The sequence below is a fragment of the Lepisosteus oculatus genome, chromosome 23, assembly GCF_040954835.1.
Source record: "Lepisosteus oculatus isolate fLepOcu1 chromosome 23, fLepOcu1.hap2, whole genome shotgun sequence".
NCBI lineage: Eukaryota > Metazoa > Chordata > Actinopteri > Semionotiformes > Lepisosteidae > Lepisosteus > Lepisosteus oculatus.
In genome coordinates, this window is record NC_090718.1 from 6,196,634 (window position 1) to 6,211,081 (window position 14,448).

The window sequence follows — 14,448 nt, forward strand, 5'->3', positions numbered from 1 at the left end:
AGAATAAAAACTATCAAACCACAGATGTGTTTTTTTTTAATTGATCCCTGTAGAAATAGAAAAAAAACGATAGGAATATATATATATTGTACAAGTCAGTTATTTTGTGACTTTATTTTACAACATTTTCTTCTTTAAGCAGCTTTTTGGTGTGGCAGCTGAGAGGCAACATAATTTACAGTACATAAACAAGCTATAGGCCTACATTTGTTATATCACTCATTTAACTTCTATTGATAGTCAGTTTTTTCCCTTCCAGAGATAAAAGAACATTATTTTGCAATCTTCTTTGTGAGCTGAGATGCATTGTAAAACACTATACAGTATGTGCTTTCAGAAAAGAGGTTCCTTGCTTTTGAGTGGAATCTTTTTTTTGCATTGAATAGTGCAGAAAAAAAATACCTAGGAAAGCAGAATCTTTTCTCTTAGAATTCAAAGACATTGACCTAATGTGCGTTTCATCCTTTTAAATTCAGGGAACCTTAGTTTCAATCTATCCTTACACAATTTTATTTTTATTTTTTTACAGTAGTACTCATGTGATATCAAATATTGGTCATGGGATGCAGGACAAAGTCTATTGCTTAAACATAAATGTCGCAGCGGCAAAATATTTTAAAAATAAGACTGGGGTCAAAACAGGATCTCTTTTCTCAGAGAGAAAACAGTCTCTCATAGGAATTATGTGTCGTTCCTTTTACAGGATCCTGGAGCTGCAGAAGAGCTCAGCAGCATTAGCAGTCAGCAGAGCCATGAAGACATCTTTGACCCTGAGCAGATGTGGCAACAAAGAACAAAGAAGCTGGCGGTAAAGTTTAAATGACTTCATTCTAACTTTTCTTATCGGGCAAACCATATTGACTTAATTGACTTAATGACTTTTCTTGTTAATTATTCTTTCTGCCATATTTTAAATTCACACATTGAGGCCAGGTGCTGTTGAGTTCGCCTCAGAATTCATGCTTTAAAACCGCACTCAGGAGGCTCTCCTCTACCCCTTGGGCTGTGGGGTGTGGGACAAGCTGCCTGGGCGGTGTCGTCGAAGCACATGATCTGGAAGAAATTCTTGAATCATTTAACTACAAACTGTCCAATGGGTTAGATGAGCTGAATGGACAGCTCTCAGTTTTTGACCTGTTTGTGACTGTCCGAGAAAAGAACGCTTTATCTACCCATTTTCATCACAGAAAACAATGGAATCTCCCATGTCTCAGAATAATATCTTATTTTGTCGATAAGAGGGAATGAAAATGCATCATTGTTTTGAAGATGCTGAGCAATCCATGCATATCCAATGAAAAGACTGTAAGTGTTTCTCCTCCTAAATGGCAGAATTGGCTGTTATTCAAATAAATTGCAGATTTGTTTCATACTATAGAATGCAATGCACATCTCGCTCGGTGGTTCTGCATGTTTTTGTAATTGTATTGTAAGCTTTATGTGCATATATGTAATACATTTCATGTATTGAATTTTTGTGGCCGTGGTAATTTTAGTATTAATGCTATTACAACAGGGACCAAAAATCAAAAATAAATGTAATACGCAAAAGAAGCAAAATGGAAGCGAAAGAAAAAAGTATGGGAATTTGACTTGTTGAAACTAAGAGTAAGACTCAACTATGTATTAAACGCTTTAATAAAGAGAAAGATTAAGTGAGTTTTGAAAAAGGTCAGCCATCCCAGAGTCTCTGATGGATTTGAGCTCTATTGACATGGTGTTGCACATGAGAATCTCTACTGCCCATTGTGCTGAGCCTGGTCTTCAGCTGAGTAAGGTTAAGAGCTGGCCTACACTCAAGCAATAAGTGCTTAAGATAGTCTGGAGCTAGACAATTCAGTGCCATTATATGTAAGGAAGTCCAATCACTGCCTTTTAAAGTATGTGAGCAGAAAAACCTTAAAGCCCACTCTAAATTTCACTGGGAGCTAGAGCGATTTACAGAGGATTGGAGTAATCTGCTGAGGCAGAGTTGGACATTTTTACATAGGACTCAGGCCACTGTGTTGGTTTTATGGACATACAGACAACTGTTTAGTACCTTAGAGTGTACTTCAGAAAGTAAGGTGTTACAGGAGTCTAATCTTGATTAAATAAAGACACTTACAAATGTTAAACATCAGACAGAAAGATCCATCAAGCAGTGCCATGCAGATATAAGAAAGAGATTCCTAGCACATCATTCAAAGTTTGTAGCTTCCCAGGTTTGATTACAGCACTGTCAACAACAACACTGAAGTCAGCAACTTTACAAAGTTGATGTGGTAACCTATGAGCATAACCTTGGTCTTATCAAAGCATGCTTCTTTTTCTGTTACATCCATAGGTTAATATCAGACAGATACGGGTTGCAGTCTTGGAGTTAAGAAGTTCATTTGACTGTAGCTGTTTTTGGACAGCTCCACAAAAGAGAGGAATGAAGGATTATTTTAAGAAATTGTATAGTTGGGTGGAAGGTGGTGGAATCAGAGATTAAAGTTATGGTACACTGCACAGCTACACCTTTTGGGGAGGTTTTGACAATCCTGAAAGATAGGGAATATTAGCGACCATACCGTACAATAGTCTCTTCGGAGTTATTATTTTGTAAACATGCTTTGCTCTGATTGAGTCATCTTCTTCAGTTGCCACCCTCGGCTATATTTATATGAGTGCATGAACCTTTATCCTATTAGCACTGACCTATTCCTGTTTACTAACCTGCACAGAGCAGCTCTGTCTCATGTCTGCTCATAATAAGATTCAGTTATCTTCTCTTGAGTTTCCATTATTTTGCTTGTCATCCTGCATATGAAATAAATTGAGACTTCTTTAGCTAATCATGCTAATGGAAGTACCAGTGCTGGTAGTTTGTTTTACAGGCTCTTAACAAAAGCAATCTAAACAGTGTATCCATCACAGATCATGATTTGATTGCATTTTTTGAAAGCTTTAATTTCACTACTAAATATATATATATATTACATCACCCACCACAAAAAGTAAGTCTTTTTCATGTTTTTTTAAAAAAAATTCAGATGTGTATTTTTGTGTACAGGATGGTAGCAATTAATTAAATGCTTCACAGCCCCAGTGTTACGATCCCTGCCTCTCGGCAACGAAAGAGGCAGATGAAGGCGTAGCCTTAGTTCATCAGTCCACCTATCACGGTACGCGTTCACCACCACACCTCCGTCTCATCTGGCATTAGTCTTTCCCTACATCCTCGCTCAGTATTGGTTTCCCTTTCGAGCTTCTTAGTTGCGCTACGCCTTCAACCTCCTCGTACTGTTCTGGTTCCGACTTTGGTTTTTCCCCTTCTACTACGTCTATTGGATTACGGCTCGGCTTTGGTTTGGTTCTCTGGCTTCCCTTGGATTCTCGGTTCTCCCCTTCGTCTACGGTTTTGGATTACGGTTTGGCTTTGGCTACTCCCTCTCGGTTTGGATCACTGGCTTCCCTTGGACTCTCGGCTCTCTCCTTCAGCTACGGTATTAGGATCACGACTCGTCTCTGTCAGCTCCCGCAAGTGGGTTCACTACTTGGTTTCGGTTTCTCTGACCGAATCCGTAACACCCAGTCCTGAATTTGGTTCTGGACTGTGGCACCTTCTGTGTTGAGTTTGCATGTGCTCCCATATTTGCATGTTTGTTTCCCTCTTGCTCTGGTTTCCTTGCATCTCCAAAGATATGCTTATAGATTAACCAGATATGCTGAATCAGAATTTTCCAAAATGAGCAGAGACTGGGTTCCTTAATCCTCCTGCTCAGGAACAGTTTTGCCACAGTTTTAACCCCAGAATACTTAAACTGATAAGGTTCTGGTGAAGAAAAGGCTTGGTCTGCTTTAGTGACAACAAATAATACATATGTCTTGCCATAAATATGCACATTCGTTATCTTCTAAAAGTTCCTTCTACATATTGTTTTTGAAGACAAACCATATGACAATGTCTTATTTCAACCTGAGAACTGCAGATATGGCTTTCAAATCTTACCTGATGTGTGTGTCCATCTTCACCACGTTGTGTGTTGATCAGATATTGTCTTTCTTAGGGATACAAAAACAAAAGAATGTCAGAGAAGCAAGGAAAGCATCACGATGCCAGTGCAAAGGCCTCCTACGAGCCTGGCTTCCAGATCCCCAGTGGAAGACAGAGCCAGAAGACACTGCTGAAGGTACCCGAAGAGCGATTTGTCCCAGAAATACGTGAAATCCCCCCTGATATGGGTCATGCAGGTGTTTTACGTATCGATGAGCTTGACAGGACGCTGAAAACAGGCAGTTCCCACTCCTCCGTGGTGTCTGCTGCACACTGGTCCAGCAGAACTCCCCTCTCCCAGGCGGCCCCTACGGTGAACTTGAACATCAACCTCAACACGTCTGCTGATTTTGTGCCTTTTGCGAATCAGGATCACCAGCACATGAACGTCAACCTGACTTCCCCCCACCGCTACCCAGGGAAAGACAGGCCGCAGGTCGGTGCTTGTTTTGGAGACCAAACGAATCCGGGTGAGATGTTCTCCAGCCACAGTCCTCAGCAGTACTCCTGGTCTCCCAGGGCTGCACTGCTTCCACCTTTTCCTCCTTACAACAAGTCCCTGGGCCGCCCCAGACTCCACAGCCCTGCATTCCTGCAGGAACATGGAAGCCACTGGCCAAGGAAGGGGGAAGCTCCCTGGTATCAGCAGGACTCCGGTGACACAAGATTGGAGGGAGCGAGGTGGGTTTTTCTTGTAGGTGTGCAGGAGCACAGAAAAGTGGCTGGTTTGTTTTTCAGTGCAGAGAGCAGGCTAAAGGGTTCTGCACTGAGTTCAGACGTGGGTTAGAGAATCGTTTGTCATGGAAGTAAACCACAGTACAAAATTACCTGCATTTTTTGAGTCAGACACATGTTTTGTGTGGTGCAGTTATTTATGTTTACTTTTTTTTATTTTTATACAGTGCATTGATTAAAACCTAATAATTTTCTTTTACACTGTTGACCTCTCACAGTGATGAGTTGTTGCTGTTAACCTTACCTGAGAGTTATGTTTCAGTCCGTCTAAGGGTGCCTTAACAACTGTGAAGGCTCATATGGTGATGCAGTAAGAGCTATTTTCTCTGTGTTGCAGACCCGTACCCAGACAACTGCTGCCGCCTCATGGGCAATGCCCAGCCTTCTCTCCAGGTGACTGGTGGAAAGAGCAGATTAGTCAAGAAGCCAAAGGGCCTGCTTTTACTCCAGGGTCCCAGAGGTCGAAGTCCTGTGCAGTCCTGCCCCCTATTGGGCAAACAACAGGAAGGGACTCTGAGCTCGCTGGCCAAGCTGCAGAGGAGCAGAAAAACTCCATGCACCGCAGCAGCTCCGAGGGCTACCTGGCGCAGATGGAGAAACAGAGACAGCTGAGGGAGAGAGCAAACTACAAAGTGAGTTTGTGTGTGTATTTATTCAAGTGGGATATTTGGAGTGACCATCTTGCTTAGTAATGAGGTTTAGTCTGATTTGAATTTGCCTTACTGTATACCTGTGCCAGATATATTGCCACTGCCCTGTGACTCCCAATTTACCTACACTCAGTCTGTATTTTAAGTAAGAATGCAATAAGCAACCTGTTGTTTACTAGCCAGCACATGACACTGAACCAGGCACACCCGCACACACCGGGGCCGGTTTTCCCAGAGGCGCGTTAGCCTACCGGCATGTCTTTGGACTGTGGGAGGAAACCGGAGCCCCTGAGGGAAACCCATGTGAACATGAGGAGAACAGACAGACTCCACACAGACAGCGCCCCAGGTTCCCAACCCAGCGCCCCTGCACTGCCAGGCAGCAATGCGGACCACTGCATCAGCATGCTGCTCCGTTGTAGTAGAACACACCTCTGAGCCAGTGTGAGCTAAAGGTAGCATAAAGAAGTGTGAGTCAGCGGGAAGGAGATTGAAATCAATTCAAAACTAATTTTGTTTCGTCTATAAAGTCTAACCAACCTCCAGTGGGATAATGTAACTCTCGTAGTTACACAAACACATCAGAAAGTGACAGTTAAATGTGATCACCATGTGCCTTTCCCTAATTAGATGCTGTTTAGTCACTGTGATAAATTAAGAAAGAGATTGATTTAATAATCTAACAAAGTTGCTGCCGCAGTGATTAAGGGACTGTTGTAGTGCCAGAGTTAGATGAGAAGCTTTCGAAGCATCACTAAAATTAATAGCTACTTAATTTACATACATATTCCTGGTAAATTAAAACTGCACTCTTACTGGGCTAGTTACTCGTCAAATTAATGCTGTAAATAATGCCTCTGAATATATCTTGTTGATTATTTTATTGAGCTTAATTCTCTCTATCGTACTAAATGTATGATATGCATTTGAAGGAGAAGGGGAAAGCCTGCAGCAGATACAGTGTTACAGTTTATTTGGCAGCATGGATGAATGGACAGCGCGTTGGAGCAGTGGCTCGCAAGGCTGCCTGGCAGGACTTGGGCCCTGGCTTCAGTTCCTGGGGTGCTGTCTGTCTGCGTGGGGTTTGTACGTTCTCCCCGTGTTTGTCTGGGCTCCCCCCAGGGTGCTCCGGTTCCTTCCCACTGTCCAGAGTCATGCTGGTAAGTTAACTGGCTTCTTGGGAAACTGGCCCAGGAGGACTGGGACACTGTCCAGGGTGGATCCTGCCTTGCACCTGTTGGCGGTCGAGCCTGTATTTGATTGTGTAGAACCTCCCCCCACTGATCCATCGCAGGGCCTACCCCCAAACAGGACCCCGTTCGCGCAGCTGGGAGCACTGGAGCACCTTGCTCACGGGAACAAGAGTGGGGACTCAGACCCACAGCTCACCATTTATGAGACAAGAGAGAGTTGCCCACTGTGTTACAATATTCCCGAGACCATACAGGACACATTGTAATTGGTGTGGTATACCACCCACTTCACTTTAACACATAAAATAATTTCCTCCCCATCACAATTTTAATAATGGATCTATACAATTGAGGAGTTGTTGGTCCCCTGTTATACAGTACATGTAGCACAATCTGGAAGCTGCTCCTGTGCTGCTGATTCAACTTCCGTCACTATACTTTGATACAAGGTGGTACAAACTGAAGCTTGTTCTTACTAAGACTCATGATATGCCACAGATGTGCTAGCTTTCACACATCATCTGCTTCTTTGTTCCTTAGTCAAGCTTGCAGTATTTGTGCAATAGTTTGTTTGAGTAACTTAATGTAAGTCTTTGACAAAGACAAGCAAGCAAAAGAAAAGAAAATCCTGGTAGAAGGATTCAGAACAATTAATGACTTTTCTAAGCTTTGGATTGAGTAATTTGAGCACAATACAGAGAGGTAGGAGATGGCCCTTTTTGCATGGTACGTCCTATTCCAGTGAAAAACACAACAAAGATCATTGCCCACAGTCCATGGTGGCCAAGTGCCACTAATCAGGCTCTCTGTGGACGAGCGATGCAAATCTGATCATGCACCAAAGAAAAAGGAACAGTTTAGGGAAGAAAAATAAATGTTTTCATTTCATTCAGATGGATCTAAAATGTGACCCATTCAGAAATGTATCTACTTATATAACATCCATGCTGACAATTTTTTTTTTCACACGTAAACTAAGTTAATTGTACGAGTGATGTAAGACGTAGTTAATTGCTATAAAGTGACGACATGAGACGTAGCCACTGCAGATTATCCTGACAGCATTAGATTATAATATGATTAAAAGAAAGCCCTGTCTTTCAAGTGCAAGGCTTATAAGTGCAAAGCTTCTAAGATGCAAACGTGCTTGTAATGTGACTATTTTTTGCTATTTGCTGGACTTCCTGAGCAGTCTAAAAATTTCACACAAATTCTTGTACTTCAACAGCTTCAACAGCTTAGATGTACATAAATATTTTGGTCTTGAGGTTTCCAGTGTATATTTTAGATCACACGACAACCCTGTAGATTAAGAACTATGATCCCAATCTATCTGAAATTTGAAATCAGGACTAAATTTTGTTATTTGGTAATTATGAAAAAGAAAAGGTTGATTCGTTGACTGGGGTATTGTTTCTCCTTGATGTGGAACTGGAACAAAGGTGACACACTGAACACTCCTTTCTGAATCTCTTCATCTCACAGTTCATTTCTCAATAGCCTAATTCAACATTCATTGTGTTTTTTCAATATTTTATTTATATATGATATATTATATATATATTTTCAGTAAATGTTGTGAAGCTTCTGATATAATTATTTCAATATAAAATATAAATATCCATAACTTTTTTGTCTTTAAATGGAATAATTTGTAAAATGCAAACATCTTTACATACTGTACTATTCTTTTAATTCACAGAGATTATTAACAAATCAGTAATTATGGTATAAAAGGCAGTGTATAATTCACTTGTTTTGATTTTTAACCATAACACATAAAAAACAGTCCTTTTTTGTCTTTTTTAAATGTTTTAAGTGTTTCGTTTTTTACTTTTCCAATACTTAAATGTAGCCCATTTTTTCATGTCAGTTGATAAAATAATTGAATTTGTCCCCACGGCACTTCAGAAATTTTAAGCCATTTTTGCTTTGGGCGTCTGGAACTTTCTAACTGAGATTCCCCACCATTATATCTGACGAGATTTAAGGATGCATTTGTACACTAATAGCATTGGAACCGTAGGGGTAACAGCTCAGAGTAACACAAATCTTACAGTATCCGTGACCAATGGCCGATTTAGAGGCCTTGTTAAAACCCTAAAGGAGACAGTCTGATCTAAAATAATTACCCCCTTTGTTTTGTACTGCTTGTGTATTGCAGCCTCAGTGCTCTGCAGGCTAACACAAGGGATTAGTGGTTGGTCTGTCCAGAGGTACTGCTCAGTGCAGCACGTGACGGATTCCACTATGCCTTACAATTCTGGAAATGAAATTACCAAGTCTTCCTTGATCAATAGCCATGTCACTAAATATTGTTTTCTGAAATTGCTGTTTCTCATTCTTTAGTGATGTCCAGTTTTTCAGTTAAGTGCCAAGAGATCTATTTGTGAAGAAACGTTTTCAATCAACATTTTGTTTTTGTTTTGCAGTTGAAGACGTTCAAAGTCAGTCCGGGTGATACATTTATAACTATGAGCAACGTGCCTTGTTTAAAGAAACAAATATATGAAAAATCAATAAAACAAAACAATAAAGGGTGATGTGCTCTGAAATGCAACATGATTCTATGCAGCATGCATAACATAACTAATAATATCCCCTTAAATACAATTTATTGACTTACTTTCTGGATTTATTTTCTTAAAGGCTTACACATTAAAGGACTACAGAACTCTCAAGCAGGACGTTAAGCTGGGAGGCCTTGGACCAAGTAACCTGGTGTCCGAAGAGACTGTAAGTATCATGAATTTAAACGAATGCCTGTGATTTATTTAATGCAACAAAGGTCATAAAAGGTCTTCGTGAGGTTTACGAGAGTAGAAAGGCCTTTCTGTCACCTCTCTCATCTTGCAGTAATGTTCGTAATGGTAGTTTTAAATATAATATTGATAACTGCTCATTACGTTCCTTCGTGTCTCAGATCTAGTGTGTGTGTATTGAGTTTATCCCAACGGGTGACGTGCAGGGTGATGAGAAAACCTAATGGCTTGGAGGACAGTGAGACTGCAGAGCCACCATTTAGGACTGGATTTAGTTTGTGGCCAGACCCATTTTTTCATGCCACTGGGTGAAACCATGAAGAAGTGTGTGATAAAGCCACTACCAAGCAATTGAGCCAGATTATTGACAAAGTTTTGATTTCATCTTGACCTCGGTTTAATGAATCTCTGTGCAGCTTTGCCATGTGTTAGTATACTAGACCTTCTGGTGTGCAAATACTAGGGAAAAGGATTCAGAATTGAAAACTTTCATTGAAATCAAATCCAAAGTTATAGAGTACAGTACAGTATGTATTCATTAAAAAAAAGGTTTGTGAACAGCTGCATCTAAAGGTTCAATCACATAATTCTAGATGAAAGATAAAAAGTTTGGCATAGTATTCATTTTATTTTCCACCTGTTTCCCATTTCATTCAGTCCTCAGTGATTAGGTTATGAAATGGTCTAAATGGTGCAGGTAACCGCAATGCAAGTACTTTTTGAATGAATTTAAAGAAAACAGTTTCGTATAATTATTATTATTATCCTCCCGTGAATTGCAATTAATTTACAACACAAATGAGAGTGGGGCATTGTGAAATGGAACGGAGTCCCCTATTAATTTGCCAGTGTGTGACCTCAGTTTGAGTTTCAAAAAAATAATGTGTCTGGGAACAGTTTTTGTTTCTAAAATTTTGTGTCTCAAAAGGGTGGACTCAAAGTGAATGTGTAAATAATGAGAACACAGAGAACATTTTTGTTTTGGGTGCACTAGAGATCAGACAATGAGAAGACTCTTGTGAGAGAATATGGTCTTGCTAATTAAATCCCTTTGTCATCTTCCACTGCTTGCTTTCTGATTTCTTTTCCCTGACGCCAGGCCGGGAAAATGAAACGGCAGAGGCAGTATTCGGATCTGGTCAGGGAACAGAACAAGAAGATGAGTCAAAATCCCCCTTTCCCGACGCATAACGCTGTGGCTAGTGGGAAGACGGATGTAGCTCCCCGGAGAAAGGTGAAATATCGCTCAACACAGAATAAAAAGCTGGAATCGGTCGCCTTAACACCTGTCCGCTTCAGTGCCTTAATTCACTGTAAGATGAGTTCCTGTAGATGGGGAACTGCATGTGGAAGCTTGCTTAGGATGATGTGACTTCGCATTTCTCATATGAACAGAAATGACAGAACAGATACCATTGCATATGGACATCCAGCCCTGCTATATTCCTAACACTTAGGTCTCTCATGTGATTAAAGCGGATAAGTTGTTTAAATATAGGATATTTTATGTCTAACATCTGAAAGCAATGCAGTGAACCTGGAATAATTAATGCCACCGCTATCTTTATATTGCAGGCTTTGGAATACGCCAAAAACATCCCAAAACCCAAACCACCCCTGCAGCCGAAGACTAACCAGAAAGTAGCTAAGGAAGGCTATGGTGAGCATGCTCTGTACCTGGAGGATGTAGATCTGTCACAGCTGGCAAGACTGGAGATGCTACAGAAGAGGCATGAGGAGGAAAAACAAGTTGTAGCCAATTTCAGAGCCTTACGTGTCATATAATCAATCTGGGATTTGAAATCAGGATGTTTTTTACAGGAACTGCACATGAAATATCCTTCTTCAAGATGCTGAGGCAACATTTCTAAGCACTTATTTGAAGTGAAGGCACTTTTTGCAGTCCTAGAACACACAGACAATGGCACCCGTAAACTCACTACCTTGGTGTTGATTATTAAGTCCTAATTTGTTGATGTATAATTAAATATTTACTTAATTCTAAATTATATACTGCGTGTAAGTTTTTCAAATGTTGTATACTACATGTACAGATTGAGATTTTTCAAAAATACAGGAATTCAGATGTACCCTGTGATACAGCATAACCTTTGTAAGATACATGGGTTTTCCGTGTAAGTGTTGGGGAATAATGATGAAGTAAGGACCTGGAAGATTTCTCATGGGCTATAGAATAGCATATGACTTTCTTAGCCATCCCGTGAAGTGGCAGTGTCGAGCATGCGTTCCTTTTCTCTGCTGGATGTCATTAGATTGATTGACTTTCATTTAGAAGTGACAGCCCCCTGAAGCCTACAGGTCCTGTATGTGAGAACCAAAACAGAAAAGTGAATATTTAAAAACAAAGTAGCTCTCTCTTCAACTTTCTGCACTGGGTGAATACATTAGTATCACATTAGTCATTGGATATCAAGCAGATCACACCATGTTATTGTGCTCTCTTATTATGAGTGTATACTGCATATGAGAATCCAGTTTCTATATATAATCATACAACTTTAGGGGAAATATAAAATGCTTTTCTTTGGATGTTGTGTGATGGGTACATTTGCAATTTTTCGTCTAATTAGTTGAAATTCTTCTGAGATTGAAGCAGCACATTGCATTGTATATTTAAAATGATTAAATGGTTTTAAATTGCAGAAAGTTGCTTATCAAAGAAATCCACTCAGAAGCGTGCAATACAAATTAATTCACTCTTCCCATCCTAAAGTTTTCAATTTCCAGTTTTCAAATTAAATTTACATTGATTTTCCGACATTCGTGGTCCTATTTTCAAGCCAAGATGCATGACAGTTGTGAGTTTTTAAGAATAGCAGTGAGCCACTCACTTAAAAAACAAGATGAAAAGAGCCAAGAAATTCATAACGTTATTAAAGTATCTGCAAATCTCAGGACATTTATTCTTGTCCCACTATATTTAGTTGTTTATATCATAAATACCCTGTATATCCACAAAATTAAGATGTGGACAATATATGAAGCCAATGCAACATCTGAAGGATGGAGGAAAGTGTATGCTGGTCTCCGTTTAAGAGGTAGCAATTAATTAAATTACATTTTCCACTTCTCCTTCCCTTTGCTTGCACCTGGTGCCACGGTTAAACTCAAATAATCCAGTATCTTTTCAATTCCTGATTACCTTCCTCAATATTTCCTATTTTTTTGCACTACTGGTCCCGAGACAAACAAAAAATGGATCACAAACATGATGACACTTTGAAGCAGTTCTGATTAGAGCCCCCAAACTTGTTTTCCATACTTAAAAGTGATAATCCCCCCCATAATACAAATCTCAAGCACCTATTTCTTTAATGGAACCTTTAGATGAATATCAAAGAGCTATTTACTCATATGTAATATTTTAATTAGATTATAGTCTCTATTTAACCCATCATGGCCTCCTTTGATGCTCTATGTTTTTAGTGTTTAGCCTCAGATGCGTGAGGTAATGAATACTGGACCTTTTGATTTAATGAGAAATGCTGCCTTTCCAGACCAACTCTCTCTGCATCTTTTTATTTCCCCCTAGCTATAGAATTCAGTTAATTGAAGGAGTCTCTCACCACCACACATTAAGGAGGCTAAATTAGCATCCCTTTTTCAGATTAGAAAGTGCGGGCAGACGTGCTCACTTTGATCTGAGGACTGTGCTGAAGTAGGCGGCAGTCCCCTGAAAATGAGCTGATGGCCTTGCTATTAGAATAAAATGCAGATGCGTCCATGTGTTGCAAAATGCTTAATCTCTTAATTGATCACCTTCCGCACTGTCTATTCTCTCCCTGCTTTTTATTTTCTCAGTAAATCAGAATCACGTTTTGAAATTAAATGAATTGCTTTTCAAAGGGGAAAAGTAATGCACATCCTCTTTGAAAGAAAAAATCAGACCTATTAATGTAAACCTCCCAAATTAATGTGAACTGCCTTCCTGGTACACATTTAAATGACTATATAAGCTCCATAATCATTGCCATTTACTTATAAAAGAATACATTTTGTGTGTGTGTGTTTTTCTAAGGTGAAATTTCAAAAGATGTGTATAGGCTGTCTACCTAGAAGGACTGAAGATCGTTTGATCTTCTTGCTAAATACTAATGCAAATGCTTCCCTTTTCCTTCTTTTTGTTCGCAAGCTGAAAGGGTACAATTTACACAAAAAGAAAGACAGAAGAAAATTACAAGCTTCCATCTGCAGCAATAAAGGTCTCAAAACAAATTTCATGAGGCTGAACAAATGGGCAGCAAAGGGATAAACATCTAACAGACCTGTTTGCTGTGAGAGAAACAAAAGTTTGAAATCTCTGGTTTTGGTACCAAGTCTGCTTTTGATGATGCCTTGTAAATAGACAGTGTGGAAAATATACAAAATGTACAGGTGGACTGATTAAGATAATAGTCTCATATGTTTTTTTTCTTTCCCCCAGAATAACTTTGCAGTTCCCATCCTTAGAATGCATAAATTAATATGATGTATGTAATGTACTAGTTTTGCAGATATAGTTGTATTTTAAATCCAGAATAATATCTTCTAAAGCCAGATGGTAATTCTCATCAATTGAATTTTTTTCTTACAGGATGCTAGACTGTGTTTGCACAGGAACACTTATGTAACCCTAATAAAAAACAGAATATTAACATTCGACATTTATCCATAAACCTGAAGGGTTTTTTTCTAATGTCTTCTAATAATACAGGTCACTGGTTTCATAAAAAAACAACATTTTCTAATGTGCAGTTAATATAAATGTTTACATGGTATGTTTACATGAATGCGTGCCACATCCCACTAATTATATTTAGGTGAATCAAATAAATGTTGGTGTCTCTCTATAATTGTGACATTAAATATTTTAATTAAATATTAATGATTATATAAAAGGTAACGAATAAAGAACAGTATCAGCATTACCCCATTTTTGTATCACCACTGAAAGATATTTTATAACAAATGCCTGGATTTAAATCCTTTGCTTATTAACTACAATAACGCCTTTGAGATTACCTGGGTAATATGAATAAAGGCTTATATCACTGCAATACAGACATGTACATTTAAAGTTGGAATGT

General features: G+C 39.3%; 1 protein-coding gene across 4 annotated transcripts in view; it reads left to right on the forward strand.

The window, feature by feature from the left end:
- Nucleotides 1-14,023, forward strand: part of jhy (junctional cadherin complex regulator) — a 28,780-nt gene extending 14,757 nt beyond the window's left edge. For 3 of the 4 annotated variants that reach the window (XM_015337718.2, XM_015337720.2, XM_015337721.2), the window contains exons 4-9: nucleotides 704-808; nucleotides 4,035-4,702; nucleotides 5,094-5,388; nucleotides 9,249-9,335; nucleotides 10,461-10,595; nucleotides 10,937-14,023. In XM_015337718.2, coding sequence (XP_015193204.1) covers nucleotides 704-808; nucleotides 4,035-4,702; nucleotides 5,094-5,388; nucleotides 9,249-9,335; nucleotides 10,461-10,595; nucleotides 10,937-11,146 — 1,500 coding nt within the window. In that variant the 3' untranslated portion in view covers nucleotides 11,147-14,023. The remainder of the gene's footprint in view (nucleotides 1-703; nucleotides 809-4,034; nucleotides 4,703-5,093; nucleotides 5,389-9,248; nucleotides 9,336-10,460; nucleotides 10,596-10,936) is intronic. The other variant, XM_069182781.1, reaches the window with a different exon arrangement.
- Nucleotides 14,024-14,448: the final 425 nt, after the last annotated feature.